Below are 26,185 nucleotides of genomic sequence, written 5' to 3'. Positions count from 1 at the left end.
CTTTGAATTTCATTGAAACAATGCTTTCCAGATAAAAGCATGGTCAAAATTTACTTCTAGTGTTTTATCGTTCTAATTAACTATTGTTGATAATTTAACTCAATCATATTTTTGTATGATATCTTCGTAAAATTTCTATTTCAAAATATTAAAAAAAAAAAAGGGACATTCAATCTCCAAGAGACTAAATAAGAGAGAGTCATCAAACCGAAAGACTTATACAATGCTGGAATTGATATGACTCGTATTGTGTAACCATAGCATCAGACCACCACTCAGCCTTACCCTAAACCTCACTTCCATTGCATCTTGTTTCTAAGGAAATCTCGGCATAAAAAATTGTTGTTCCCGCTCTGGCTTTGGGGTTCCACATAACCATTGGGGAGATTGGTGCTCAGGCAATTCTAAGCAGAAATATTCTTAGAATTTTGAGATCGTGTAGTGTAGATTTGGGGAGAAATATTCTTTTTGAATAAAAAAAAGTAAAATAGAAATATTCTTTCTAAATTTTTGAAGTCAAAATGTTAAGAGAATCGAGAAGAAATTCACCGTTGTTTTTCAAAAAAAGATTCACTGTAGTTAATGGGTTAATGCCCAAAGAAAAATAGGAGAAGAAACCCAATTGGCCCACGCCCACTCAAATCAAGAAATTAACTTGGTACGACATTATCATCTTTAATAAAATTTTGTATACAGTACCTTCATTGCCATGATCAAATCCATATTAGATACATCGTTTGAATTATACCCTTATTAGGCTCAAACTCTTATTATCATTGTTCCAAGCAATAGATCATCTTGATTTTAAGTAAGCCTTTATAATGTTCCACATGTTCTCATCAACTACTTATGACACTGCTTAAAATCTGATAAAACTAGTAGCCAGACCCAAAAACAACTTATGCTTGTGCACTCTAAAATTCCAAAACAACATACTGGATTTACATTTTCAAATGGTAAAAAATCAAATGTAAGAAATTGCAATTACTTTGGTAAATACAAAAATTGCATTGAGTGGAGATTGGACCGTTAAAAAAAAAAAAAAAAAAAAAAAGCAGACCACTGTGGTCTGTCTGTACTGTAGTACTCTTTGCACTCGAACCCATTTATCTTTTTAATATTATTTTTTATTATTATAAATCTAAAAAAGTTTTTTTTTTTTTTTTTTTTTGTTCTCGAAGCAGTAAAATCTACTACAACAGTCAAAGAGAGAGAGCAAACATGCTCGCTTAATTCACGGAATCGAGACGTTTCTACAAACTCAATTTTATATTTTCAGCTGGAATCCGAACTCTGATATAGAAAGCACACAACGTTCACCTCCAGTGACTTCTCTCTATCTCTAAATCTCTCTTGCGTCACTTAAAAAGTCGGTGCTTCCTACTTAAGTGTTCTTGAGAGTGAGACGTTTCATTTCTGGGTTCAAGGGTGTAGAATAAACACTTGAGTGAAGTTTAAAGCTTGAGAAAGACAGAGGAAAGAAAAATGGGTCAAAGACTGAATCTAGTCTTCTGGATTTTTGTCTCCATTCTTGCCTTTTTGAGTATGTCTTTACACTCAAATCCTCTTTTGGGTCTGCATTTACCTTTGATTCTCTCTTCTATGTTTCACTATCTCTTAAATTTGTCTTCTTGATGTTAAAGTTCGATGCTTTACTTTTTGTCCTGGGTTAATCTCTGTTTCACTGTAGTAGTTCTTGTCTGAAAATCTCGAATCTGTTAGCTTTGAACTACTTTTAGGTGTTTGGAATCGACATTTGAGATTCAAAAGCAGCCATTTTTGAGACTTGTTTTGTGGATTTGTTGCAGATTTTGGTATGGCTAGCAAGATTGGGATATGTTATGGAAGAAATGCTGATAATCTTCCAAGTCCTAACAGAGTCTCTGAGCTAATCCAACATCTCAACATCAAATTTGTTCGAATCTATGACGCCAACATTGATGTTCTTAAAGCTTTTGCAAACACTGGAATCGAGCTTATGATTGGTGTCCCTAACGCTGATCTACTTGCATTTGCTCAGTTTCAATCCAATGTAGATACTTGGCTTAGCAACAACATCCTTCCTTATTATCCATCTACCAAAATCACTTCGATTTCAGTTGGTCTTGAAGTAACTGAAGCACCAGACAATGCCACTGGTCTAGTCTTACCTGCGATGCGAAACATTCACACAGCTCTTAAGAAGTCTGGTTTGGATAAAAAGATCAAGATCTCGAGCTCACATTCCCTTGCTATCTTGTCACGCTCCTTCCCGCCTTCGTCAGCTTCTTTCAGCAAGAAGCATTCAGCGTTCTTGAAACCAATGCTTGAGTTCTTGGTTGAGAATGAGTCTCCCTTTATGATAGACCTGTATCCGTATTATGCTTACAGAGATTCCACTGAAAAAGTTCCGTTGGAGTATGCTCTATTCGAGTCATCTTCGCAGGTTGTTGATCCTGCCACGGGTTTGCTTTACTCCAACATGTTTGATGCTCAGCTTGACGCTATCTATTTCGCTTTGACTGCTATGAGCTTTAAGACCGTTAAGGTTATGGTCACTGAGTCCGGGTGGCCGAGTAAAGGCTCGCCTAAAGAGACAGCTGCAACTCCTGAGAACGCTCTGGCTTACAATACCAACCTCATCCGCCATGTCATTGGTGATCCAGGTAATCTTTTTATGATCATTAGATACAAAGATAGATGGAAGCATTTTATGAACTGATTTGTTTTCTATTGGTTAGGTACTCCTGCAAAGCCTGGAGAAGAGATAGATGTGTACTTATTCTCGTTGTTCAATGAGAACCGGAAGCCTGGGATAGAATCCGAGAGAAACTGGGGAATGTTCTACGCGAACGGAACTAATGTTTACGCTTTAGACTTCACTGGGGAAAACACTACGCCTGTTTCTCCAACAAATTCAACCACAGGTACCAGTCCAAGTCCAAGTTCAAGTCCAATTATCAACGGTAACTCGACAGTAACCATCGGAGGAGGAGGAGGAGGAGGAACCAAGAAATGGTGTATTGCTTCTTCACAAGCTTCGGTAACGGAACTGCAGACTGCATTGGACTGGGCTTGTGGTCCTGGAAATGTTGATTGTTCAGCTGTTCAACCAGACCAACCTTGCTTTGAACCAGATACTGTTCTCTCACACGCATCTTATGCATTCAACACTTATTACCAACAGAGCGGAGCAAGCAGCATAGATTGCAGCTTTAATGGAGCCAGCGTTGAAGTTGACAAGGATCCAAGTAAGTATTTGTATACATACACTTTCCAAAACACATCCATTAAGAGTAATGTGAAGCCATAGTAGTCTCATTTGAGCTCTCGAAATTGCAGGTTATGGTAACTGTTTGTACATGATTGCTCCGGCTACCGACGGGTGACTTCTCTCTCTGATTACTCAATCTTGAATCTATCGAACTGGAAAAACGAATCTTACTTGCTGATGTTGTTGTTGTTACTTTTGCAGATTCAACAGAACAATGGCGGGTAATATCACTGGAAACATAACTGCCATTGATTCCCCCTTGGCTTCGCCTTCGTCAACCAATGAAGCATTCAGACAAATGGTGGTTGCAGTCTCTGTTTTGTTGCCGTGTTTTGTAGTTTGTTCGAGTATTTGGTGACAAGTGTGTACATGAATGCACTGTCGCCTTCTTTTGTATGAAGTTTTGAGTAGTGAGCGAACTTAAACTAGAATTTAGCCCAACTGTTGAACTTGGTAATTTCTTTCACCACGTAACCGAAATGTCAAGCTTGGTGATGTATTTGTGACTGAACCTAGAAAATTTTTATGAGCTGATCGAGAACAAATGATCACAAACTCAAATTTTTATTCCAAAGCGTAATTATACATTACGAAATACAGTACAAGAGAAAAACATAAGAGCCATCATAGGAGAGGATCAAAACCATAACAAATATGATTGTTTCTTTGTTCTTTTTAAGAGTATAATAACTTTGTTTGATGCACAACAACAATCAAATCACAATACATGGCAGAAGGGTGCTTCTCTAGTGAAGAAAGAACCCGAAAAATGAAATTTGTTTGAAGCACTTTGAGTGAACTTAGAGACCAGACTCGATAAGGTAATCGCCGAGCCTCTCCACGACCAAGTTGCATTGCCCTCCGGTCATCGGTTCATCATAGATACCAAAGACTAGAGCTTGAGTAGTCTTCTTGATAGTGACTCCACCAGGTCCCTGCAAGAAGTAAGCATGGACTTTAACTTGCTGATCTAAAAGACTGATCCTTTGATTCATTATCTCAATCAAAACCACAAAAAAAGAGTCTTCTCGAATGAAAAATGTTACCTTTTTCCCTCGGATGACGGCTCCAGCCTCACCTTGGACAACCATGTACTTCTCACCGCCAAGGAATAGCCCGGTTGGGGCAAGATGTCCGGCTTCTTCAAAGTCTTTGTTGATTCCTGCTATCTCTGCAGGCTTCAACTAAATACATGAACAAGAACAACAAAGTAGGCAATTAGCTTCAACCGACTGAGCAATGATACTACTACCAATACAACAGATCCTTTACATGGTTTATACAATACTGAGCAGAGGTGACAATTCATATGCAATGACCCTAAGATCTCAAATTCAAGTAAAATACCAAATTTTGAAGAATTTGGTGAAAAGTTTTATCATTTGATGAATTGAAAGGAGATAAGATTCTGTGCCAAGCAAAACACCTATAGACAAGATTTGACTACTGAAACCATGAAAATCTCAGAATCAAACTCCAATCAATCACTGAGAAAATCAGATTGTCAGAGAGAACAAGTCAGAAGCTAGCAAATCAAAACCAGATCCAAGTTTCCTCAGATCGGATCACAAGGAATAAACCTAAATCAGACGATTGAATCAGATCGATGAACTTATTTGAGACAGAGGATCGGAAGAAACGCGAAGAAGAAGGAAGAAAAACCTGAGGGAAAGCTGAGCTCTGAGCCCAGACACTGCCGTCTTGGCCGAAGATGGCGGCGTGTGTGAGGTGGTTGCCTTCGACCTCGCACATGAGATGGTCATCGACGTATGATTGCCACGACATCTTTCTTCTTCTCCGGCGAGATGAGACTGTTTCTTCTTCTTCTTGTTGTCTCTGCTTCTTCTTCTTCTTCCTCTTCTTCTGTAGCGTGCTTTTGGTTTGTAGACTTGGACAACCTTTGAGCTTAAATTATTAATAACACGATTTAGCCTTCCAATAAAAAAAAACTCTTTTTTAATTTCTACTGCAAAAAATTCCATTAAAATACATATTTTATTTATTTACTGAATTTGATAAAGACAGCTAAAAGAAATACCAAAAAAAAAAAAAAAGTAGATACAAATGAAATTCAAAATGTTTTGTGTGAAAGTCGATAAATAATTTTAAAATGATAATCAAAAGAAAATATTTTTAAAATGATTAAAATTTGCATCCGGTTAAAAGAAATGATTTTTTTAATCTATTAACAATTTCATTTCTCGGGTTTTACATTATTTCTACAGTTTTTATTTTTAAACAAGATCATATAGAAAATGCATATAATTCTTGCATGGTATAATTTGATCTAACGCTAAAAGTATATTGAAAATTTGTGTAAATAAAATTGTCAAACCAAATGTGAAAACGTTTTAGATTTTATTGGAACAAATGAAGTTTACATAAATAAACAATACAAAAGTTTTTTTTTCTTTTCTAAAAAAAACAATACTAGAGAATTTAATTTCCAAAATCAAAGAAAAGAGATCGAAGTATGGCCATAATTTGTTTACAGGGTGGATATGCTCTTGCATTGTGTGCCATACACCAAAATATTCCAATTATTTAGGTCCACCCTTTACAATTAATGTTCTCTTTTCCTAATGTCATTGTCAATAAATGTTTCTTAATTACCCAAAATTTAGAAAGATGGTTAATAAACCTTTTTCTATTCCAAAAAAAAAAAAAATGTTTTTGAGTTATTGAAGAGAAACAATCACTTGCTATTGTTAATTTGTTATATGTGCATCGTATTGATTCAAAGTGAATATTGTGAGATAACAAAAATTTCCTTATATCTAAGTGATAATGTAATAATAGGGAAAAAAGACTGAGATTCGATTTCTCGATGAGCTGTTAGATTAGCACATAATAAAGACAGATGGGATGGGAATGATTTTCCGACATAATTGTACTATTATTACTTTCCTATTAAAGATTAAAGTTGATGAATGAATTCTGCCTGTTGCCATTTTTCTTTCTCATGTTCATTTTTTCTTTCTTACGAATGAAATCACTAGGAAAGATTGCGTTGCGTATCAGTTTTTTCTTCTGTTGTAAATAATGAGTGTTGATGTATGTGTTAAATGCTCGTGTAAATTTTGAAAGTGTTTTTAGTATTGTGAGATTAATGTCTCTACTACACTACATACAATTTTCTATAGATTATGATAATGCAATTTTCTCAATCAATACGTTAATATTTAGTGTAGTAGACAGAATGCAATTGACAAAAAAGCAAAGAGAAAACAACTAAAACATGCATATAAATAAGAAACCAAGGCAAAGAGAGTAAAAGCCTTTTAGGCTTCAGCTTTCTTAAAAGTTTGCTATGGGGAGAAACCAGGAAGGTCCATTAGCCCAAAACTTATAATATCAATTAGAGAAAGAGATGCAAATCACCCAAAGGAAAAAAATAGGAGAAACAATGGCCTTATAAAAAAATGTAGGTGGTGGAACATTGTAAGAAGATTCTAGAGACCCTGTTCGAGGAGGTAATCACCCAACCTCTCGACGACCATGTTGCACTGTCCTGGTGTCACTGGCTCTTCATAGATCCCAAACACACATGACTGTCCTGTTTTCTTTATCGTTATGCCTCCTGCTCCCTAATTGAAAGAAGCATATATTGAATTAGAACCCTCTTCAACATGGTATTTGCATATCTGATCATGAAGCTACTGATTAGGTTACCTTCTTGCCACGGATTACAGCCCCGGGCTCACCTTGGATCACCATGTACTTTGCTCCTGCCATGAATAATCCCGTGGGTGCCAAGTGACCCGGTTCGTCGAAATCTTTCATAATATCACTGAACTCCTGTCCCTTGAACTATATGAAAGACCAAATCACGATTAGTCGATTACCATGAGACAACATGCATCATTTGTTTTCAAATCTATGCAAAACATATAAAAAGAAACACACACACACAAAATACACTATATATATATCCCATGACAAACATTGATAGAATCTAATCAAAACATGATGCATGATCTAAATCACATTGTAAAAACACATATCATATCGGATAGCAACACTATCAGGATCTAAATCACATTGAGATCAGACGCAATGAAATCAAATACCTGAGGGAAGTTGGCGCTCTGAGCCCAAACGCTACCGTCATGACCAACGATAGCGGCAGCAGTAAGGTGGTGTCCTTGACCATCGCCAACATCACACATCAAATGCTCATCAACGTAAGTTTGCCACGACATCTTCTTCTTCTTTTCTTATTTTTTTTCTTCTTCTTTGTTTATGATCTATACGTTAAGTGCCCCGGTTATGTGCAGCGTGGGGACTTCGTCCTTCAGATAAATAGGAGAGGAAGGAACAAGGATCATTTTAAAACCGTTGGATCACATAGACGAATTCTCAGCCCTACATCTTACTTTTTCTTCAAAAAAACAAGGAGTGATTTTCAATTAGTGCCGCTCAAGTTTCGCCTTTGTTATAGCTCAATCATTGTTTCGCTATTTGCCACGTCTACTTTCTTCCCTTTTCCTATTTCCCCTATTTATAAACGATCACCAACGGCATTTTAGAGGAAGGACCGAAGGAATGATTATTTACTCGTTAGTCGTAATCTTGTTAGCCAATAATAATATTATGTCCTAAAAAATTCAAACTTGTTACGACCAAACTCTTTGGTCACGAATTTAATAACTTATCTAGATAGATATTCAAACTCGTTACGTCCAAATTCTTATGTCACAAATTTCATTTGATTATATTCATAGTGGCTATAGTTTATCGAATTCAATTTAGTAAGGAGATGATTGCTAGACAAAAACAAAAACATAGAAACATGAACCACATTTTGAAAAGAACATTGTATTAAAACCTCAAAGATTCTTCCTACAGAGTCATATATTCAAAAACTGTACTGTTCGAAAACACAAAGCTACCTGGGATTAGTTAGTGGCATTGTTTGAAAAAGATTTGATATGATGAAAACAAAGAAACTCGAGAAGATTTCTATTTCAGTCGGTGAGACGATATGATCGACCTCTGAATGCTGTGTTTGAACTCTCGGGTGGGGCACGAGCGCTTGAATAAGCTCCTCCTCCTCCTACTCCTCCTCCAGCTCCGGGTCCTGCTGCTCCTACACCACCTGCTTGTCGAACACTTGCAACTGGAGCTCCAATTCGCCATCTTGCTACGATTTTATTACTGTTGAGAATGTCAAGGTACAACAGCAAAACAAAAACTGAGAAGCGAGAGAAACAATCATCTGGAAATAATCGAGAATTTGAATAAAGGATACACCCATTTTGGGGTTTTCAGGTAGTTTTTTCCGGTAGCAAGAGGATGAAGGACTGTTAGGAAGTAGTATAGATGTCCAGCTATGATGCCAAGAAGATCTGGCATGATCGGAGAACCGAAGATAACATCAAGTGCTAGCATTGCCCATGGGAGGTAGAAAGCCTGTGGAGTAATTCCAACTTTCACCATTAACATTATATATACCAAGGAGTGGATTTGATTACAAAAGAAACACTTTCAATACCTTAAGAGTGACAAGACCGTATAGGCTGATGTTGGCATTTGGAAATTCTCGGCTCCAGAGATAAAGAAGCATGAACACAAGTGAAACACCAAGAAACGGTGTCCAGAAAAATGGTATGACTGATAATACCTGAAATTTGAACAAGGTAACTGTTTTAACACACGGATTTACTAGTATGAATACCTTCCAAAATTTTGTCTCGCTTTAATAAAATGCAACCCTGATTCAATTCTTTGAGAGCTTCTGATCTTCTCAGCTTTGGGATATTATGTACCAGCGATTATCTACTTTGTGGCATACCACATACTAGTACTGGGGTTCTCAAAGAACCAATAACAATGATCAGTAAGAATAGAATACAGGGGAGGCTTTACATACCAATAGAGTGAAGGATCCAAAGATCATCATCCACAAAAAGTCTGCTGTCCGCCTTTCAAATGGCCCTTTCTCGAGTTGAACTCCATATCTTGCTCTGCACAATCATTTAAAAGAGTATGTTAAGATAATAAAAATCGAAATTAGCTTTGTTCATCTATATATGTGAAAATAGTATGCTCACATCATCAAAAGACGTATTCCAAAATTGATAGAGAAACCACCGAGGAAAAACAAGTTTGTTATCAGCCTCCAGATCTACAAACACCAAATAGATCAAAAATTGCAGAATGAATTAGGAACTTAGGATGACAGAGATTTGTGAGAAAGAAAGGAAAATCATAAAAAAGAATAAATCATATACCTGGAACTGCTTAAGTACAAGTTCAGGAATTAAAGCAATGTGAACGGGAGCAACTAAGCCAAGCTGCGTGGCTACTGTAGTGAAAAAGCACAACGTACCATAAGCCTTGGTTATAGGTGGAAGTGAGTTATAGAATCTGCAATCAATAACAAGCGATCTAAGAAACAATTTGACAGATAAACAATCAAAATCATACATATTCCATCCATCTATAAATTTCTAATCAGGAAATGTCATCAAGATCAGCTAAAGCATAAAACTTTACCACAAGAGACAAGCCTACGCAGAGATATTTTAGACTATCGTAGCTAGGAGAATCAAAGTAGCCTTGTAACTATGATACAGCAAACGAGAACAGTTTTGCTTCAAGACACTATGAGATTCCATATTTCAAGAACTAACTACCAGTTGACTTGTACTAACTTCCATGGCATAAAAGATGTTTCTTTACATCTCAAATCACCAAAATATCAAATGATGACAATGCAAATTGATAACTATATACTAAAAATAGCGTTAGCTCAAGTTCACAGAACTCGCTTGGTGTTGCAAAATTACGCTCGAATTGAGAAGAATCAACAGTTGAATGCTTCAAAAACCCCTATACAAGCTAAACGAATCATGAAAATTATTAACCTAAGGACTCAAAATCCTGGGTACGAAGACCAAGCTAAGAATCTCTCGATCAAAATCGAATCGAAGCAAAGTTTCAATAGAGGGGAACGGAACTCACTCGCCAGGAGAAGACATGTTCGTCGATTTTCGAAGATCCGAGGTTCTGAGTCCGATTCAAGATTCGAGATCCGATATAAGCTTTGAGAGCACCGCAAAACAGAAGCTCGAAAGTTCCAGAATTTTTTTTCCTTCTAATCATCTGAAAACTCAAATCACTTGTTTTTGTTAGGCAGCTGCGTAAGTTATCCAATCATACCTTGCCACGTCGTGTTAATTCACCGTCTTGAATACGTGGCACGTTTTAATTTGTAATCGTGTTTAAACTTGTGGGATCAATTTCTCTTCTTTCTGATGCGTCTCTACTCTCTAGTAGTCTGTCTCTATGATGATCCCCAGTTGGCCAGTTTATTGAATTGGGCCAAAGAGGCTTTTATTTGACCCATTAATAGATCAGGCTCGAATTAGATATGTTTATAAATGTTTTTTTCTTTGCCAAAAAAAATAATGTAAGAATATGAACCCTAACAAATTAACAAGAAAAGACAATGCAAAGGGAATCTAATCTCAAGGAATATCAAAATTAGAGAAACATTAGCATTAAAGCAATGATCTTTCGCAAGTATGGTCGGAACCAAAGATCCGAGATTTATTATTAGTTTCAATAATAATGTGTTTTTAAGGTAATTAAACAGAAAATCAAGATTATTTAACCTGGATTAGGTACGGGAGAGGGTCCATGTGCATGTGACGGGTCCCAACCAGATAATCTTGACCCGATTCGATCTCACTCCTTGTCTGCTGACTCATCCTTACGTCATTCCACACAATGCTTTGTTATTTGTTATTTTGTTGGTTTTGCGTGGAACTGCAAGGTAAATTGATCAATAATAATAATGTATTTTCTAATTATAATCTGCTAAAAATAATATTGTAATTTCTCATTAACTGTAAACAATTTTAGTATTAAAAGAATTTTACAATGAATTTCAAAACTGATTTGATGTTGTCCTATGTAGTTTTAAACAAATAGTAGTAGACGTTCTTTTCATAACTTAGAAAGATTATTGTGATATTGAGCAATATCGATCTTCAATGTTTATATTTGAATAAGAATCTCAAGATTTAAAAATAATTTCTTAAACACAATCAATAGGGTTGGTACATAAACAATTACAAGTTTTTTAACAGTAAAAACCGTTTATACCGTTATGTTCTTGTACTGCTTTATTTTATTTTTACCTCACAATAGAACGAGATATCTCTTCTCGTTACAAATCACACCTAGCTAATACAACATAATACCTATTGTTGAATACAAATATTAAGATACGATACGGAGACAATATCTGAACTATAATTAAGTTGATAAGCATTTTTGGCACCACATTACGAGATATGCCAATATGCCACTTGGTTTCTTTTGGAGTATATGCGAAATATAAGTTTGATCAAAGAGTAGTGTTAGTGCTTAGGTGGTTAACATATGTTTGATAAAAAATGTGACATGGTATAGATCATGTGAGTTGTTAGATACGTTATAAGATTTCATTTCATGACCTTATATAACTTATTAAATATTAGTTCGTTGTAATGTTCCTAAGTTAGAGCTTTTTATTGGTCGTTACGTTGGAGGCTACGTAAGTGGGTTTCATGCATAGTCACGCGAAAACAGCTTTTGGACGGCTAAATACCCCTTCTAATTATATGATTGATTAAAAAACATGTATAATCTACACAGTTAACAGTTTACTAACTATACTTTTTTACATTATCGTTGAGAAAATGAATAAGATTAAAGGGTCCCTAGATTAAATGTGAGTGGAAAAGAAAAGAAAAAAGGTTTTGGTTCTTTTGGATTGTTTGACCTATCGATAGAGACATCGCAATGGAACTTGCCAATGGCGAGAGAGGAACATGCAAATTTCATTACATTGTGATAAGTTAAATCCCGGAAAAGGAGGGAGGAGAGAAAACGACATATTTGCAACCAAAAGAAAAAAGTGATAGAAAGATGCGTTTAAAAAAGCAAACAAACTAAAATCATTTATGAACAAGGAAAACAAGAGACCGAGCTTGTCAAATGGCAAAAATGGTGGACCTATCCATGTTTCAGTAATTCGCATGTTTAATGTCGGGAAACTAGTTTTTCGTTTTTTTCTCCCATTGTTTTGTGATAGAAATGACAAATTTAATACTCACAAATTTAAAACCACCCACATATTTAGCTAAACTCACAACTGATAAATGTGATTCTTAGTATTTGAATCGAAAAAGAGTGGTAAGGTAAGTTCAATACTTCCCCACCAAAAAAAATATAACATTAGAAAAATCTAGTTGATCAATAGTGTTAACATGCAAATTCCGTATGTATATGATAAATAGCAAACTATATTTTTCGTGATTTAAATAACTCTGGATGCAAATGGCCGAACATTGTTTTTCAAAACCAAATTGGAATCAGTGGGTTGAACGAATCCGACCAATATCCATATCAAAACTGATTCTGAATAAATCGGACCTAGTGCCTAGTATAGTAGCTTGGCCCTAGCGCATAGCTAGTAAATTGATTGTTCGAGGTTTTGTTTTCATTTGCGAGAAGAGTATTATTACTTACATGCATTGGTTATTTTGTTTCCTTCATTTTTTATCTCTTTTTTTGTCAAAGCCATAGATGCATTGAATATTCATCAGGAAAAAAAGAAAAAATTAGCAACTTGGGCAAATGTCTTCTTAAAACATTAATGTATTACCAAATGCGAAATAGAAGAGAAACTTGTTACGTCCTTTCATAGACATTAAAAAATAGAGAGACATATCTATTTCAAGATCTTTGCACGTGATCGAGATGTTTTTATTGTTTTTGGCTAACATATATCCAAGTTAGAGCAGAAGATATCAAAAGAATATTATGGATGGCAATGAATCATTTTCAGTGAAGCAAATAGTACGTTCCTTAAATCAATTAGGGTACTAAAGTTTTGCAATAATCCATTCAATAATAGTATCTCTCTCTCTTTTCTTTACCAAAAGGCTTTTATTGTCCTATAACTTATGAACATCAAGAGAGGTAAGTGCATTTTATCACCTACAATATTAGTATGGAACGTAACATATAGACCTTCTAAATTGGTACATAAGTCCTAATTACTCTAACCAAACAGCGGAATAAAATGTAAAATTCTATATGAAATGCGAATTACCATAAATTTACTCGAGCTTATATGTCTATTTTTCTTTATAATTTTTGTCGTCAATTAATGTATAAAGGATTTCGTAGCATATTACATGCATGTGGCCGTAATACGGAAAGAACCAAATCACTAATTTTTAATAACCAAGTCTCCTCTTTAATGGGAGGACCCATTATCGAACAACATAATATATTAACTATCGAAATACCATAAGTTTATTGAAATTACCTAGAGTAATCATAAACTCTAGGGTCGTCAAATGAATTACGCAATGTCAAATATGAGATATATAGTGTTCATGTTTGGTAACAATTCATTTCGACCATGACCAACATCGTAGACAAGACATATAATTACAGTTAAACACAAATATCGACTTGTTCTCTCTTTTTTTGGTTGATAAGTATTAAGTAGTAATGATTTTTTTTTCCTCCGCTAATAAATTCCTTCACCTCATTAAAAGAAGCTTCATATACAAGTTCGTTTATCCTTAAACCAAAAGAAAGTGAAAAGGTTTCTATTATAAAAATAAAAGTCAACTATGTGGATATGTACGTGAACTTGCTGTTTTAGCACTGATTTCAGTTAAAACGTTTTCTCTTTTGGTTTTCCAGTGAGCTATTGTATTGTACAAGAATCAATCATATGGTATGAATGAGTCTTGCATGCCTATATATAATTGCAATTATTATTGTGATACTATATACTTACATCATATTGTTTTAACAATTACACGGGATTGGAGTTTATTCTTGGTTAGTCTGTATATTTAACCATCTAAACACAAATTTTCATTAATTAGTTTCAATCTAAAGTTTTTCTTTTGCTTTGGGAGTAAGCCAACACATTTCATGGTCGGTCTCTCTAACATCATGTTCATGCTGAACGTGTGCTCCTTTGTGTTATTTTAGTTTTCCAAAAAGTTTTGCGCCTAGTACTATAGTTTTGGACCTATGTCTATAATTCTTTCGGACCAGAGAGACTCAAAGATTGAAAACTAGTCTGACTATCTATTGTTGAACATGAAGAAAGTTTCTAAATATGATTAGTGTTGTCTTGTGAATCATTAAAATAAATTAGCGAAAGAGTTAATTGATTCGAGTAATTATTTAATTCACAATTATACACTAATTCACCATTTATAAATATAACAGTCAAACGCCACTACCAACTACCAGTCTACGAGCGCCGTCAACAAACAGAAGATCTAGAGCGCCGAACAAATCGGACGGAAAACGACAAAAAAACAGCCAGCGAAATGCCACGTCGCTCCTCCTTCTCTCCCGCCGACGATCCTGACGGCGTTACGGTGACGGACTAATATATGATAATTAGTGGCCCAATACTTAGCCCAAAATTACCGTAACGCCACCAACGAACAACTCAACACAGCTGGAATTTGGGTCCATGCAAACTTATCTCTTTCTCTGTTTCGTTTCTTCCATCAATTTCATTTAATCTATTTCCCATCAATTTCATTTTTCCCAAATAAACCAAATCCATTTTTGTATGGTTTTGTTAATATTTTCAATTAATAAGGTGTGAAAAGGTGGAGTTTTTTCTTGCGGTTACATATCATTTAGTATATAATCTTTCGTAATTAATATCATTTAATTATTATAAAAAAAGACTTTTAGTATCCTAACATTTTTTTTTTAATACAAATTTAACACGTAATATCTGGATTGTCTCAATAACAATGATTAACTAAAATTTTAAGAAAGGTTTTTCTTATTAAATTCAAAAGAAAGGTCTAAAAATAATATAATATAATACATTAAAAAAAAAGTTTTGTTTATAATCAAAGTATGCAAGATTCATGAATCATGATACATTTGTGCTTCACCTAGAAAAATTAAACAAAACCTTTAATTAAAAAAAAGACCAAATAATGAAAAATGATGAATTGTTTTATTGTGCCGCCGAATTTCCCGCGATTAAAAATAAAATAAAACAATACCACCAATCAAAAATTATAATCTCAAAATAAAAACAAACTTAATTGTCATAGAACCCCTGGGCCCCACTGACTCTCATGTTGCTACAAAAACGAGAACCATCAAGAAGACGACGAACAACGACCTCTGCCTCTCATGACAAATATTCAACTGATTCCTTCTTCATCTTCAAATTCTCTCTAATTCGAATCTCTCAAAGTTCAAATTTCAAATTCCGAAGAAGAAGAAGAAGAAACACTCGAAGGTTTTTGTGATGGATCCATGTCCATTTGTACGGCTAACAATAGATTCACTAGCTTTGAGACTACCGGAGACAGCGACGAACAAGCAAATCGGCGGCGAAGTACATCCTTCTTCTACGCCGTGTTACTGCAAACTCCGGATCAAACATTTCCCTTCACAGAAAGCACTTCTCCCTCTCTCTTCCTTCTCCGACGCTTCATCTCCACCGGAATCTTCCACTTCAGCTCCGGGATTTCACCTCGACGCCGACGCGATCCGACGAATTTCCGGTAAGAAGATCTCACTCCGTGTCTCTGTTTACGCCGGTCGTACTGGTCACACTTGCGGCGTCGCTTCAGGGAAACTTCTAGGTAAAGTCGAAGTAGCGGTGGATCTCGCGGCGGCGTTGTCTAGAACCGTCGCGTTTCATAACGGATGGAAGAAACTCGGTGGAGATGGAGATAAACCGTCGGCTAGATTACATCTATTGGTTTGTGCTGAACCGGATCCTCGGTTTGTGTTTCAATTTGGAGGTGAACCGGAATGTAGTCCTGTGGTTTACCAGATTCAAGATAATCTCAAACAACCTGTCTTCAGCTGCAAATTCAGCTCCGATCGTAACGGAAGATCTCGGTAAATTTCTAATAGAACTTGGTTACAATGTTGCAATAGGTGTTGAAATTTTTTAGTGTGTAATTGTTCTGTTTTTGTGTGTGTTAGGTCTCTACCATCAGGATTTACATATAGTAGTAGAGGATGGATTACAAGAACATTATCAGGTGACCAGTGGGAAAAGAAACAAGCGAGAGAACGTAAAGGTTGGATGATAACGATCCATGATCTTTCGGGATCACCTGTAGCAGCAGCTTCAATGATCACTCCTTTCGTGGCATCTCCAGGGTCTGATCGTGTTTCTAGATCAAACCCTGGTGCGTGGCTAATCCTTAGGCCTCATGGGACTTGTGTCAGTAGTTGGAAACCGTGGGGACGTCTTGAGGCTTGGCGTGAGAGAGGAGCTATTGATGGATTGGGTTACAAGTTCGAGCTCGTGAGGGATAACAGTACTAGCACCGGCATTCCTATTGCAGAAGGTAAATCATATATTATAAGTTGAGATAATTAATTAGTACTATAATGTGGGTCAAATCAAAATTAGCAGGTCTTATAACCGACCAAATCATTCATTATGGTAATACGAATAATTAAAGCTACCTAAAATACAAAAGCACCTTCAAGAGGTAGGTTAATATATTAGTTTGTGTTAATGTGTATAATGTTCTAATTAGCATTGGTGATCTAAAGTACTATGAGAAACACAAATTAACATATAACTTAGGAATATATTTGGATATACGGTATAACAAATGTCCAATATACCCTTATACATGATTTGCTAATAAACTCCATGAAATCATTAGTGAATCTAATAATGTATATAAATGGACAGGGACAATGAGCACAAAACAAGGAGGAAAGTTCAGCATTGACAGGAGAGTCTCAGGCCAGGGAGAGTCTCCGGCAATATCATCGCCGGTGAAAGGGTTCGTGATGGGTTCGAGCGTCGAAGGAGAAGGGAAAGTGAGCAAGCCTGTGGTCCACGTGGGAGCACAGCATGTGACTTGCATGGCCGACGCAGCTCTCTTCGTTGCTCTCTCTGCCGCCGTTGATCTAAGTGTCGACGCGTGTCAGCTCTTCTCTCGTAAGCTTCGTAAAGAGCTCTGTCACGACGACCAAAGCTCCCTCACGTGAAAATATGTTATCTCATCAGTGAAGATACATACGTACATTTTGACTTGACAAAAGACCAATCCATGAACTTATGACAAAGCTCTCTTCGTCGCTAGCTATCTCGGTTTTTCATTTTTTTTGAGGGATCAATTTGATATGAAAGTCGACAAAGCTGTACAGACAACAATGATCTTTGTGTTGTTTGCAACTTTGTATCATATTTATTTATTTTTTAATTCTTTTTCTTCTGATTCTCTCCATATGTGTGTTGATTATTTTTATTATTTCATATCTTCATTCTTTTTAATACATTGGGGTTATTCTTATACCAAATATACTCACTTTCTTTGTGAAAAGTTACGGATCTTACTTGGAGTTCTAAATTGATTATATATGATCACTTGTTCTTATTATTTATGTGTTTTTTGAGTCAGCCCAACCCTTTAATTTTATTGATATGTTTAATTTTTGGTCAGCCCAATCCATGAATTTGTTCTACACGTAACACAAACCCACCAGTTTTATGAGTTGTGAATACACACTTTTTATGTGGCTTTGGAGCGTTATCCATCATAATTGTAAGCAATTTCCAACGTAGTTGTCGTTTCGATTTTGTCTCGAAAGAGAGTTTTAACAAGATTTTCAAACCGAGGTACACTTTCCCGCGAACCATCTTCCCAATAAGAATAAAGTCTATTATACATAACCTGCAAGGCTGCAACTCAAACTAGTGGTCATGGACATGGTTTTGATCATAGACAAGAGGGAAGGGAATGTAAAGATTTAAAACCTTAACCATGTTGGAAGAGAGGTGAAGGATGTCAATGTTTCTCATCCAACCAATTGCCATCGTTAGGTTATACATGTGGAAAGTTCTTGCCCGTCCCTTCCATGGTATATCAAGATCACGGCGGGATCAACAAATCGAATTTGACTATTTAGGGACATCTTTTTATATTTTTTAATTACATCAACAATCCTATTACTAGTTAATGATTTTTTCAATAGTCAAAAGCCTACTCTTTCGGTGGACAAATAAAGAAAATCTCAAAAATTTCGAAGTTTATTCAAATTAGCTAATGACTTTTCCAATTGTCAAAAGCCTATTTTCCTTGATATATAATAATAAAGACAAAAGAACCCCTGCATGTCTACCAGTATATATATTTTATACACACATAAACATTGTTATATTGTAAAAAAAAAATCAAACAAAGAAAACTGATTAACACCTACACCTCTATTTTACACACTGGTAACTTTTGTTTTGTAATATTGATCATGGCGAAGTTATCATGTTCTTATTTCCTTGTACTCATTCTTGTGTTCTCAGGTAATTTCTTATATATTTTCCTTTTCCAAAGATCTAAAAATGTTATCATATATACATATATACATTTTTTTTTTTATTTGTGACCATAACATCTTATTTAATATATATTTGTAGCTTTTTTAATGGTTGAAAGAGCTGAGGGAAAGCGATGTCATTTGACGATTGACAAAGCAACTGCGTGTAGTCTTAGCGATTGCCGTTTAAGCTGTTATAGTGGATATAATGGAGTTGGAAAATGTTTTGACGATCCTAAAGTTGCTGGACCTTCTAACTGTGGTTGTATCTATAATTGTTAGAGCTACTATTTTATGTATTTGATATGATATTATAAGTATTCCATTTCCTTATACGATATGAATAAAAATCAGATCCCCATCATTCCTTATGATTGAATGATTTTCTTTACGAAAATTGCAGAGACTTTAATTACTTTATTGTTAATCTTTCTTTTTTCACGATGAGATTCAGGATAAAAATAATGAAGTAAATTATCTCAGTACCTTATAATATCTACATTGTGTCTTGTTGACAAATTTTTTTATAACTATTTTAACAATTTTAAATTGTTATAACAATTTTAGATATGTGTCAGCTGTAATTATAGGAACTGAGTCACACCTATTTCAAATAAAATTATATCAATTACGGCGCATTAAGTATGTAACTTGAAAAATGATAAAGATTTAGAATAGATTATTAATATGCTCAGTTTCGTGAAACATGAAGGGTCAAAGTCGAGATGGTGTTGATACGCAAAGCGATGATTCATCACTGAATAGAGAGTTCTCCATCTTTCGGTCAGAATTGTTATTGAAGCAGCTTGTTTTGTTAGGAGAAAGAATAAGTCTGGAAGAGAGCTGATTGCATCTCCGCACTCATATTCTACTTTTTCCGTCGCCATGAAAATCCCTACTAGTGATTTCAAAATCAGAAGATTTAATGAAAATTCGAAATATGTTTCCAACTAACGTCAATGGTGATTGTATCAGTTTTTTCATTGATTTTGTTGCAGAAAGAACAACTCTTTTCGATTTAAATTTTTCCCTATCAAAGGCTCTGTTTTGGATTTGAATTGCCGAACCAAAGTCTTCATTTTTACATACGCGTAAGGTTGTATGTTGGTGTTTGTGGATTTTATTGCAGAACCAAAGACTTAACTTTTTTTGTCTAAAACCAAAGACTTAACTACTTCTCAAATGTTTCGTATCAATTCTAAAATAGGATTACATCAAAAATATGGCCACAAAAACAAAACAAATCAGGTAAGAGTTAGGCGGGCCTAAATTTTACAAATTTGACGGGTTTGAGCGGGCTCAAGTTTAAAAGGTTGCGACTCGAAACGGACTTTAATTTTTTTGTAAAATAGGCATGGACCTAAACGGGTTTGGGCCTAAAAAGGCCGGGTAGCCCATTTTAACATTACCAGTTCCCATCATCAAAGAACGATATATTAAACTTATTAGAAAAAAAGAAAGGAACATATGCTCGAGAACATGATCGATTCAAAGATGAACGACGAGGAGAACTAGAGCAAAAGGAGAAGAAGATCAACTTTTTCTGTCGCATGAGTGAGAAAGTAGTACCAATTATGGCTTCTTTTTCTTAAAAAATACTTTTAAAATCATATTAATTAATGAGTTTTTTTATTAGATATTCACTAGTATAATATTAAGATTTGTTGGTTTTCGTTTTTTAGTTTTATTTTTGAGATACTTAAAGATCTATCATTAAATATATTTTTTATATCGAATTACTTTTTTCATGTCAATCCTACTAGTTAAGGATTTTTTCAATAGTCAAAAATATACTTTTTAGATTGACCAATAAAGGAAAAACCCCAAAATATTGAATTTTATTCAAATTAGTTAATGATTTTCCTTTAGTTTTTCTTTTAAATTTATTTAATAGCCAAAAGCCTAATTTCCTTAATAATAATAATAAAGACAAAAGAACCTCGTCCATGGCTACGATATATATATATATATATATACACATAAACATTACTACACATTAAAAAAAATTAAACAAAGAAAATAGTTGTAACACCTCTAGCTCTATTTTACAAACACTGATAACTTTTGTTTTCCAATACTGATCAATGGCGAAGTTATCATGTTCTTATCTTCTTGTATTCATGCTAGTGTTCTCAGGTACATTCATCTTTTCCATTTCCAAAGATCTGAAAATGCAATCACATACACATACATATATATGATTTTTATTTTGTATCATATCATCATAACACTGTACTTAATTTTTGTAGCTATTTTAATGGTTGAAAAAGTTGAGGGAGAGGAATGTCGTTTAACGATTGACAAAGCAACTCCATGTCATCTTAGTGATTGCCGTTTAAGCTGCTATACTGGATATAATGGAGTTGGAGAATGTTTTGATGATCCTAATGTTCCTGGACCTGATAACTGTGGTTGTCGCTATAATTGTTAGAGCTACTATTTTATAATTGATATGGTATAATAAGTATTCGATTTTCATAATCCGATATGAATAAATTGCAGAGATTATATTAATTACTTTATTGTTAATCTTTTTTCTTCATGATGAGATTAAAAATAAAAATAATTAAGCAAATTATTTCAAGTTTAGTTCCAATAGTTCCATATTTACCTTATAATATCTACAATGTGTCTTGTTGACAAAATATTTTAAAAAAACATCTTCACTCTCTTTTAACTTTTATGCGATAGAAAACTTTGTCAATGTTTAGTTGATGAAATTTTCATATATTTTGAAAAGTTTAGAGACTTTTTTTTTTAGCGACTTTGCAACAGTCAAACTTGAATTTAAAATGATTAAATAGATGATCTCCAAAGATACTTTTAGTCTAATTATTTATTAAAATCAATTTATATAACTTTTTTAATTAAATATATGGAAGATTAGTTTTGATGTCGTACGTAGATTATAGTAATATAAAATTCGAGATATCTGTTAGCTATAATTATATGATTCGAGTCATAGCTATTACAAATCAAAGACATCAATTATGACGCACTAAGTATGTAAATTGAAAATAATAAAGATTTAGAACAGAATATGTGTAGAAAAGGTTTGGAGCAAAAGACAGTAAAAGTTAGAACATCCGCTATCAAGGCTTTTTTTTGAGTGTATATTTTTGTTGTCATGATAGGTTTTCGAAAGATTTTCTCCTGTTTGTTTCTTTATTTTGGAAAATGAAATTGATTAGAAAATGGATTGGATTGGAGTGATTACGGGCACATTTATGAATAAACTTATCAATTATACAGAGTAATTACCGTTAAAAATGGTCTTACGACATCAATCAGTACTATTATTAAGGATACTGATTTTTTTTTACAGTCATTAAAAATATACACATACCGTACCTAGCGACCAGTATATATACACACATACATTAACATTATTACACAGTCATTACATCGAAACAAAGCGATTTTCGTTATCAACTCTTGTTTTACAAAACATCAGTGACTTTGTTTTGTTAAAATTTTGATCATGGCCAAGTTATCATGTTCTTATTTCTTTATACTCATGCTTGTGTTCTCAGGTAATTTCATATATTCCATTTCTTAAAGTTCATTACTTTTTTAAGGTTCTGATTTACATTATGTATAAGATTTTTTTTTGTGTTAATAACACGATGTTTTACTCTTGTAGCTCTTTTAATGGTTGAATGTGATGAGGGGAAGCGATGCCATACGACGATTGACAAGGGAAATTTTTGTGATCTTGTCGATTGTCGTTTAAGCTGCTTTTCTGGATACAATGGAGTTGGAAAATGCTTTGACGATCCTAAAGTTCCTGGACGTTCTAATTGTGGTTGTCTATACAATTGTTAGAGGGATTATTTTAAAATAAGATTATGTTAAAATAAAGTTTTCCACTTTCGTGATCGATATGAGTAAAAGATATTAGTGTTTTAGTTTTGGACGCGTTTTAAATGAAACGTCTTTGATAGTTGTTTAACTTTCTTCAGTGATCCTATCAAATAAAATGTAAGAGTCAAGTTTTTTTTAGATCCGGTTCTTGGTTTCTTCTTTTTTGTTCAATTATTATTCCTTCAATACTTTGAAATTCCAATGGTAAAATTTGGGCCTGTTGATGACAGTTTATTAAAATCTCATTGGAGAAAATCGCGTCTTAATTCCTTATTATTCTTACACAAAAGAATTAAGTAATATCAGGCCCAAGCCCTTTGTCGTCGGTTAAGTTTCAAAATCTTGGAATTGCATCGGTTTAAGAATGAACTCGTTCACTCACATGAATCCCGGTTTTAATTGGCAATAAAATAGAAAATTTAAAAGATCTTTATTCATATGATCATATCCTCCAAATACATGGAGTCAAGGATTACTAAGGCACCATAACATTAAAGATTTTTGGTCTAGCTAACAACATATTATAGCTTAACAATTGTAGGCGCAAGTGCAAATTTCGTTTTTCTTTCCGGTACAAACGCCATTCCCATTGTACCTTTGAAAACAAAGTGGTATGCATTCTTGAAAAGTGCATGGCTTGCTAAGCTTCACGTCCACAACACATCTTTTAATATCCGCTCCTTCTGCATTTGGCAACGCCAAAAGAACTAAAAACAAATAAAATATACCAAAATATTAACAAATGAATAAGTATACTAATTAAACGAACGAGCATATATTATTTGAAAATGATATATACATATAACTCTAAATAAATGTGGTGGTAATTGGTATAGTATTTAGACGCCAAGTGATTATCGCATAACTAGTCATCTATATCTAATCCGTCAAGTCACACTCATCTTTATCTTATATATATGTTTCAGTAGTTTTTCCTAAAAAGACCGAAGAACGATCCGATTCTGCTTAATGAGCTAGATGCATCGATTTGAGTTTAATAACATGTTTAATGACATACAAGACATAAAAATTTGTACCTGAGAGAACAAACATGGAGATGAATAGATACGAATATATTAGTTTAGCCATGAATTGCTGAAAATGAAGAGGATAATGTTAATCTAATACTTGTTTGTTTGAAGAAACTTTTTGATATTGAAAATGGTAGAGAGAAATAACCTTTTTATAGACTGTGAAAAATGGTACATGATCTATAATAAATCTTTATAGGAAACATATATACAAAATTATGAAGACTTTGACCAAAATAATTGATATAGTCAAAGTTCTACATTTTAAATAAAAAACAATAAGCATCATATATTATTAGTTTGTATGCTTATATATATTTTATTTAAAGTAAAGGTAAAAAAAAAAAAAAAAAAACTATTTACCTTTTTGGCAATAAATCCATTCATTTTTTTTCATTATTTTGTTTTTGTAGCAATAAATTGATTATATAATCATGATTGGTATACAAATCCAGTATAAACTCTATAAATAAATAATATTGCGACGATAATGTTTTTTTAAATTTATAGTGAATAGTGATATATATTTACTAATTTATAGTTCATGGGACAATGTTAATGGAATAATTATTTGTTGGCCTTTGAATACAACTTTTAAAGTATGTATATGGATAGATCGTTTGACAAAAAAAAAAAAAGAGTTTATGGATAGAGAATCAACGCATGGGATAATGTTAATCTCATAATTATTTATTTGAACTTTGAATTCACTTTTTAAAGTATAAAAAATGGATAGAAAACCATGGGATAACGTTAATAATTATTTGTATCTATGTATTACACATGACCACATGGAAATATAATAATTATTTCTATGAATTAAGTTAATTGCTATTATTTTTAACATGTTGAGAAGGTGCATATAGAAATCAATGTAGTCAATCTTACATTTTTCAACATTCATTCACTTTCCTTTATTTTTATTTCTGTTTAGATGTTTTTATCATGTGAATAATAAAGAAAAGATCAATATATATATATATATACAAGCATTACAGAACAAATAAACAAAGAAATATCATCTCTAACTTACAAAACATTAGCTCTCTTTTGTTGTGATATATTGATCATGGCCAAGATATCATGTTCTTATTTTCTCGTACTCATGCTTGTGTTCTCAGGTAATTTCATGCTTTCCACTTCCAAATATAAAAAAGTAGTTTTTAATCTTTACATTACATAAAATATTTAAGCGTGTACACATATATATAGTTTCATATCATAACATATGGTATTTTACTATTTTTTCAGTTTTTTCATTGGTTGAAAAGACTAAGGGTAAAAGACATTGTAGCACAATCATTCTTCCAGAATCTCCATGTGTCCCTCAAGATTGTGTTGAGTACTGCTTTGAGGAGTACAATGGAGGTGGAACATGTATTGCATCCAAAACTGGTAGAACTACTAATTGTATGTGTACTTACAATTGTCATGGAAATAACCTTTAAATAATTTCCTTAATATTTATGAATAAAATTTTTGAAGTTTTCCCCCCTTCTTTGATTGGATAATTATTAGAAAAATTCAGAAGATTTCAGTCACTTTGTTGTCAATTTAAAAAAATATAAATCAGTCAAACATATATAGTTATGTTTAAAAATAACTTATAGAGGTAAGTTTTAATAATTGTGTTGTTGTAGTTAAAAACTTAATTTTCTGTGTCAGTATGAATAAAACTTTGAGGGTTCCTCATTATTTCTTAAACTTCTTATAATGATGATGATGAATAGTTAAAACAAAAAACAAATGTCAGAATATTTGATTTTAACATTATTCACAATAAAATAAAGAAACATTTCTTATATAATAGACGGATCTATTATCTATAGATCACAATGACCGACAACTTAACATACAATAATAATCCGCAACATAAAGATCATGTTAGAAGGGTCAACTCGCAGCAAGAACCTCCAAAAAAACTAACGTTTAATGTGTGGGAAAAATTGTATAGTCTGGAAATTGAACACTTTACCTTATGTAAAAGCACTAACCTTTATGTGTAGAAAAAATTGCCAACTTCGAATCGTATATCAAATATTTCTAAGACAACGTTGTAAATTCAGGGCCAATCTCGTTCTTCCATCTTGCGCATGACAATAATTAAGAAAGCCTCTCCAAAATGACGTTTTCTCGTAGCAGCTCGATTTCCTTCTTCATCCTCACTTTATTCGCCATCTAAATTAATCCTACTATCTCTTCACGCGTCTCATGCTTCATCAATCTCCCCAGCTCAGTCGAATCTCGCTTTTCCGTTGTTTCCTACTGCAAGGGCTGGAGATTGGTTCCGTCTCAATGCGAAAACTACGTTAGATACTATATCAAATGAGGCTAGTTCGACAAAGATTATATTACGATGTACTCGCTAGTTACGCCATACGGTAAAACGATCAATCTTGCCGGAAACGGTACGGACGCGTGGGTGTTTGATATCGATGAAACTTTTCTCTCGAATATTGAGTACTACAAGGCTCATGGTTACGGGTAATGCCCATGCACACTCTATTATTAGCCTTTGGATTTTGTTTGAACTTTGAATACACTTTTCAAGTATGGAAATGGACAGAGATAAAACGTAGCTAATTAACTATCTATGTATGAAAGAAGCATATATATGGAGAAGGAAAACAAAAAATCTATGAATTAACTTAATTGCTATAGTTTTAAGTTTTAACACTCTGAG

The 26,185-nt window shown here is 33.8% G+C and overlaps 10 protein-coding genes, 2 long non-coding RNA genes and 1 pseudogene across 16 annotated transcripts; 8 read left to right on the top strand and 5 right to left on the bottom strand.

The window, feature by feature from the left end:
• Positions 1 to 1,190: 1,190 nt before the first annotated feature.
• Positions 1,191 to 3,822, top strand: AT4G29360 (O-Glycosyl hydrolases family 17 protein). 2 transcript variants are annotated; one of them, NM_179225.4, is made up of 5 exons: positions 1,191 to 1,543; positions 1,809 to 2,645; positions 2,721 to 3,230; positions 3,322 to 3,364; positions 3,455 to 3,822. In NM_179225.4, the coding sequence occupies exons 1-5, from the start codon at positions 1,486 to 1,488 to the stop codon at positions 3,609 to 3,611; spliced, it is 1,605 nt and encodes a 534-aa protein (NP_849556.1). In that variant the 5' UTR covers positions 1,191 to 1,485; the 3' UTR covers positions 3,612 to 3,822. The 2 variants fall into 2 exon arrangements, with proteins under 2 accessions (NP_849556.1, NP_001320085.1); NM_001341966.1 differs by having other exon boundaries at positions 1,207 to 1,573; positions 3,455 to 3,793.
• On the bottom strand, positions 3,779 to 5,285 carry PFN2 (profilin 2). Its single transcript, NM_119080.4, has 3 exons — positions 4,916 to 5,285; positions 4,300 to 4,437; positions 3,779 to 4,188 (listed from the first exon to the last, which is right to left on the bottom strand). Exons 1-3 carry the CDS (start codon positions 5,036 to 5,038, stop codon positions 4,054 to 4,056), a joined length of 396 nt encoding a protein of 131 aa, NP_194664.1. The 5' UTR covers positions 5,039 to 5,285; the 3' UTR covers positions 3,779 to 4,053.
• Positions 5,286 to 6,474: 1,189 nt separating this feature from the next.
• Positions 6,475 to 7,835, bottom strand: PRF4 (profilin 4). Its single transcript, NM_119079.4, has 3 exons — positions 7,324 to 7,835; positions 6,926 to 7,063; positions 6,475 to 6,840 (listed from the first exon to the last, which is right to left on the bottom strand). The coding sequence occupies exons 1-3, from the start codon at positions 7,453 to 7,455 to the stop codon at positions 6,706 to 6,708; spliced, it is 405 nt and encodes a 134-aa protein (NP_194663.1). The 5' UTR covers positions 7,456 to 7,835; the 3' UTR covers positions 6,475 to 6,705.
• A 100-nt stretch (positions 7,836 to 7,935) lies between these two features.
• Positions 7,936 to 10,620, bottom strand: DER1 (DERLIN-1). Of its 2 annotated transcripts, NM_119078.5 has the most exons (7): positions 10,220 to 10,620; positions 9,487 to 9,622; positions 9,307 to 9,380; positions 9,126 to 9,219; positions 8,748 to 8,876; positions 8,505 to 8,665; positions 7,936 to 8,410 (listed from the first exon to the last, which is right to left on the bottom strand). In NM_119078.5, the coding sequence occupies exons 1-7, from the start codon at positions 10,234 to 10,236 to the stop codon at positions 8,221 to 8,223; spliced, it is 801 nt and encodes a 266-aa protein (NP_194662.2). In that variant the 5' UTR covers positions 10,237 to 10,620; the 3' UTR covers positions 7,936 to 8,220. The 2 variants fall into 2 exon arrangements, with proteins under 2 accessions (NP_194662.2, NP_001328427.1); NM_001341965.1 differs by having other exon boundaries at positions 8,051 to 8,665; positions 10,220 to 10,512.
• Positions 10,621 to 15,403: 4,783 nt separating this feature from the next.
• On the top strand, positions 15,404 to 18,040 carry AT4G29310 (DUF1005 family protein (DUF1005)). Of its 2 annotated transcripts, NM_119076.5 has the most exons (3): positions 15,450 to 16,165; positions 16,253 to 16,623; positions 16,980 to 18,040. In NM_119076.5, the coding sequence occupies exons 1-3, from the start codon at positions 15,564 to 15,566 to the stop codon at positions 17,279 to 17,281; spliced, it is 1,275 nt and encodes a 424-aa protein (NP_194660.1). In that variant the 5' UTR covers positions 15,450 to 15,563; the 3' UTR covers positions 17,282 to 18,040. The 2 variants fall into 2 exon arrangements, with proteins under 2 accessions (NP_001328492.1, NP_194660.1); NM_001341964.1 differs by having other exon boundaries at positions 15,404 to 16,165; positions 16,253 to 17,612.
• AT4G08085 lies at positions 17,742 to 18,073 on the bottom strand. Its single transcript, NR_142179.1, has 2 exons — positions 17,967 to 18,073; positions 17,742 to 17,930 (listed from the first exon to the last, which is right to left on the bottom strand). It is a non-coding gene; the product is annotated as an other RNA (long non-coding RNA).
• Positions 18,074 to 18,455: 382 nt separating this feature from the next.
• LCR25 (low-molecular-weight cysteine-rich 25) lies at positions 18,456 to 19,026 on the top strand. The gene is made up of 2 exons (NM_001036670.2): positions 18,456 to 18,593; positions 18,708 to 19,026. Exons 1-2 carry the CDS (start codon positions 18,542 to 18,544, stop codon positions 18,887 to 18,889), a joined length of 234 nt encoding a protein of 77 aa, NP_001031747.1. The 5' UTR covers positions 18,456 to 18,541; the 3' UTR covers positions 18,890 to 19,026.
• Positions 19,027 to 19,371: 345 nt separating this feature from the next.
• Positions 19,372 to 19,575, top strand: AT4G08075. Its single transcript, NR_142178.1, has one exon. It is a non-coding gene; the product is annotated as an other RNA (long non-coding RNA).
• Positions 19,576 to 20,648: 1,073 nt separating this feature from the next.
• On the top strand, positions 20,649 to 21,182 carry LCR27 (low-molecular-weight cysteine-rich 27). Its single transcript, NM_119075.2, has 2 exons — positions 20,649 to 20,743; positions 20,857 to 21,182. Exons 1-2 carry the CDS (start codon positions 20,692 to 20,694, stop codon positions 21,036 to 21,038), a joined length of 234 nt encoding a protein of 77 aa, NP_194659.2. The 5' UTR covers positions 20,649 to 20,691; the 3' UTR covers positions 21,039 to 21,182.
• Positions 21,183 to 22,088: 906 nt separating this feature from the next.
• LCR26 (low-molecular-weight cysteine-rich 26) lies at positions 22,089 to 22,533 on the top strand (the record flags this gene model as incomplete). The annotated part of the gene is made up of 2 exons (NM_119074.3): positions 22,089 to 22,140; positions 22,251 to 22,533. The coding sequence occupies 2 exons, from the start codon at positions 22,089 to 22,091 to the stop codon at positions 22,430 to 22,432; spliced, it is 234 nt and encodes a 77-aa protein (NP_194658.2). The 3' UTR covers positions 22,433 to 22,533.
• A 349-nt stretch (positions 22,534 to 22,882) lies between these two features.
• Positions 22,883 to 23,647, bottom strand: LCR24 (low-molecular-weight cysteine-rich 24). Its single transcript, NM_119073.2, has 2 exons — positions 23,509 to 23,647; positions 22,883 to 23,178 (listed from the first exon to the last, which is right to left on the bottom strand). The coding sequence occupies exons 1-2, from the start codon at positions 23,558 to 23,560 to the stop codon at positions 23,000 to 23,002; spliced, it is 231 nt and encodes a 76-aa protein (NP_567827.1). The 5' UTR covers positions 23,561 to 23,647; the 3' UTR covers positions 22,883 to 22,999.
• An 875-nt stretch (positions 23,648 to 24,522) lies between these two features.
• On the top strand, positions 24,523 to 24,993 carry LCR21 (low-molecular-weight cysteine-rich 21). The gene is made up of 2 exons (NM_001036669.2): positions 24,523 to 24,623; positions 24,754 to 24,993. Exons 1-2 carry the CDS (start codon positions 24,572 to 24,574, stop codon positions 24,948 to 24,950), a joined length of 249 nt encoding a protein of 82 aa, NP_001031746.1. The 5' UTR covers positions 24,523 to 24,571; the 3' UTR covers positions 24,951 to 24,993.
• Positions 24,994 to 25,624: 631 nt separating this feature from the next.
• AT4G29281 lies at positions 25,625 to 25,996 on the top strand (annotated as a pseudogene). Its single transcript has one exon.
• The last annotated feature ends 189 nt before the right edge of the window (positions 25,997 to 26,185 follow it).

This window comes from Arabidopsis thaliana, chromosome 4, assembly GCF_000001735.4.
Source record: "Arabidopsis thaliana chromosome 4, partial sequence".
NCBI classification, from domain to species: Eukaryota; Viridiplantae; Streptophyta; class Magnoliopsida; order Brassicales; family Brassicaceae; genus Arabidopsis; species Arabidopsis thaliana.
Note: the sequence above shows the minus strand (reverse complement) of the source record. Positions and strands in the feature narration are given on the sequence as shown.

Bases quoted from the DNA above. Each gene is read 5' to 3' on its own strand.
- PFN2 (NM_119080.4), bottom strand. From the start codon at position 5,038: ATGTCGTGGCAATCATACGTCGATGACCATCTCATGTGCGAGGTCGAA. The intron at 4,438-4,915 runs GTTTTTCTTCCT...TCATGTATTTAG, and splicing joins AGAGCTCAGCTTTCCCTCAG to TTGAAGCCTGCAGAGATAGC. The intron at 4,189-4,299 runs GTAACATTTTTC...TACTTCTTGCAG, and splicing joins CCGTCATCCGAGGGAAAAAG to GGACCTGGTGGAGTCACTAT.
- LCR24 (NM_119073.2), bottom strand. From the start codon at position 23,560: ATGGCTAAACTAATATATTCGTATCTATTCATCTCCATGTTTGTTCTC. The intron at 23,179-23,508 runs GTACAAATTTTT...ATTTGTTTTTAG, and splicing joins CTCCATGTTTGTTCTCTCAG to TTCTTTTGGCGTTGCCAAAT.
- DER1 (NM_119078.5), bottom strand. The intron at 8,666-8,747 runs GTATTGAAAGTG...ATTACTCCACAG, and splicing joins ACGGTCTTGTCACTCTTAAG to GCTTTCTACCTCCCATGGGC. The intron at 8,411-8,504 runs GTATCCTTTATT...CATTCTCAACAG, and splicing joins CTGAAAACCCCAAAATGGGT to TAATAAAATCGTAGCAAGAT.
- AT4G29310 (NM_119076.5), top strand. From the start codon at position 15,564: ATGGATCCATGTCCATTTGTACGGCTAACAATAGATTCACTAGCTTTG. The intron at 16,166-16,252 runs GTAAATTTCTAA...TGTGTGTGTTAG, and splicing joins GATCGTAACGGAAGATCTCG to GTCTCTACCATCAGGATTTA. The intron at 16,624-16,979 runs GTAAATCATATA...ATAAATGGACAG, and splicing joins CGGCATTCCTATTGCAGAAG to GGACAATGAGCACAAAACAA.
- LCR27 (NM_119075.2), top strand. From the start codon at position 20,692: ATGGCGAAGTTATCATGTTCTTATCTTCTTGTATTCATGCTAGTGTTC. The intron at 20,744-20,856 runs GTACATTCATCT...TAATTTTTGTAG, and splicing joins ATTCATGCTAGTGTTCTCAG to CTATTTTAATGGTTGAAAAA.
- LCR25 (NM_001036670.2), top strand. From the start codon at position 18,542: ATGGCGAAGTTATCATGTTCTTATTTCCTTGTACTCATTCTTGTGTTC. The intron at 18,594-18,707 runs GTAATTTCTTAT...ATATATTTGTAG, and splicing joins ACTCATTCTTGTGTTCTCAG to CTTTTTTAATGGTTGAAAGA.
- LCR21 (NM_001036669.2), top strand. From the start codon at position 24,572: ATGGCCAAGATATCATGTTCTTATTTTCTCGTACTCATGCTTGTGTTC. The intron at 24,624-24,753 runs GTAATTTCATGC...CTATTTTTTCAG, and splicing joins ACTCATGCTTGTGTTCTCAG to TTTTTTCATTGGTTGAAAAG.
- AT4G29360 (NM_001341966.1), top strand. From the start codon at position 1,486: ATGGGTCAAAGACTGAATCTAGTCTTCTGGATTTTTGTCTCCATTCTT. The intron at 1,574-1,808 runs GTCTGCATTTAC...GATTTGTTGCAG, and splicing joins ACACTCAAATCCTCTTTTGG to ATTTTGGTATGGCTAGCAAG. The intron at 3,231-3,321 runs GTAAGTATTTGT...TCGAAATTGCAG, and splicing joins TGAAGTTGACAAGGATCCAA to GTTATGGTAACTGTTTGTAC.
- PRF4 (NM_119079.4), bottom strand. From the start codon at position 7,455: ATGTCGTGGCAAACTTACGTTGATGAGCATTTGATGTGTGATGTTGGC. The intron at 7,064-7,323 runs GTATTTGATTTC...TCTTTCATATAG, and splicing joins AGAGCGCCAACTTCCCTCAG to TTCAAGGGACAGGAGTTCAG. The intron at 6,841-6,925 runs GTAACCTAATCA...TCTTTCAATTAG, and splicing joins CTGTAATCCGTGGCAAGAAG to GGAGCAGGAGGCATAACGAT.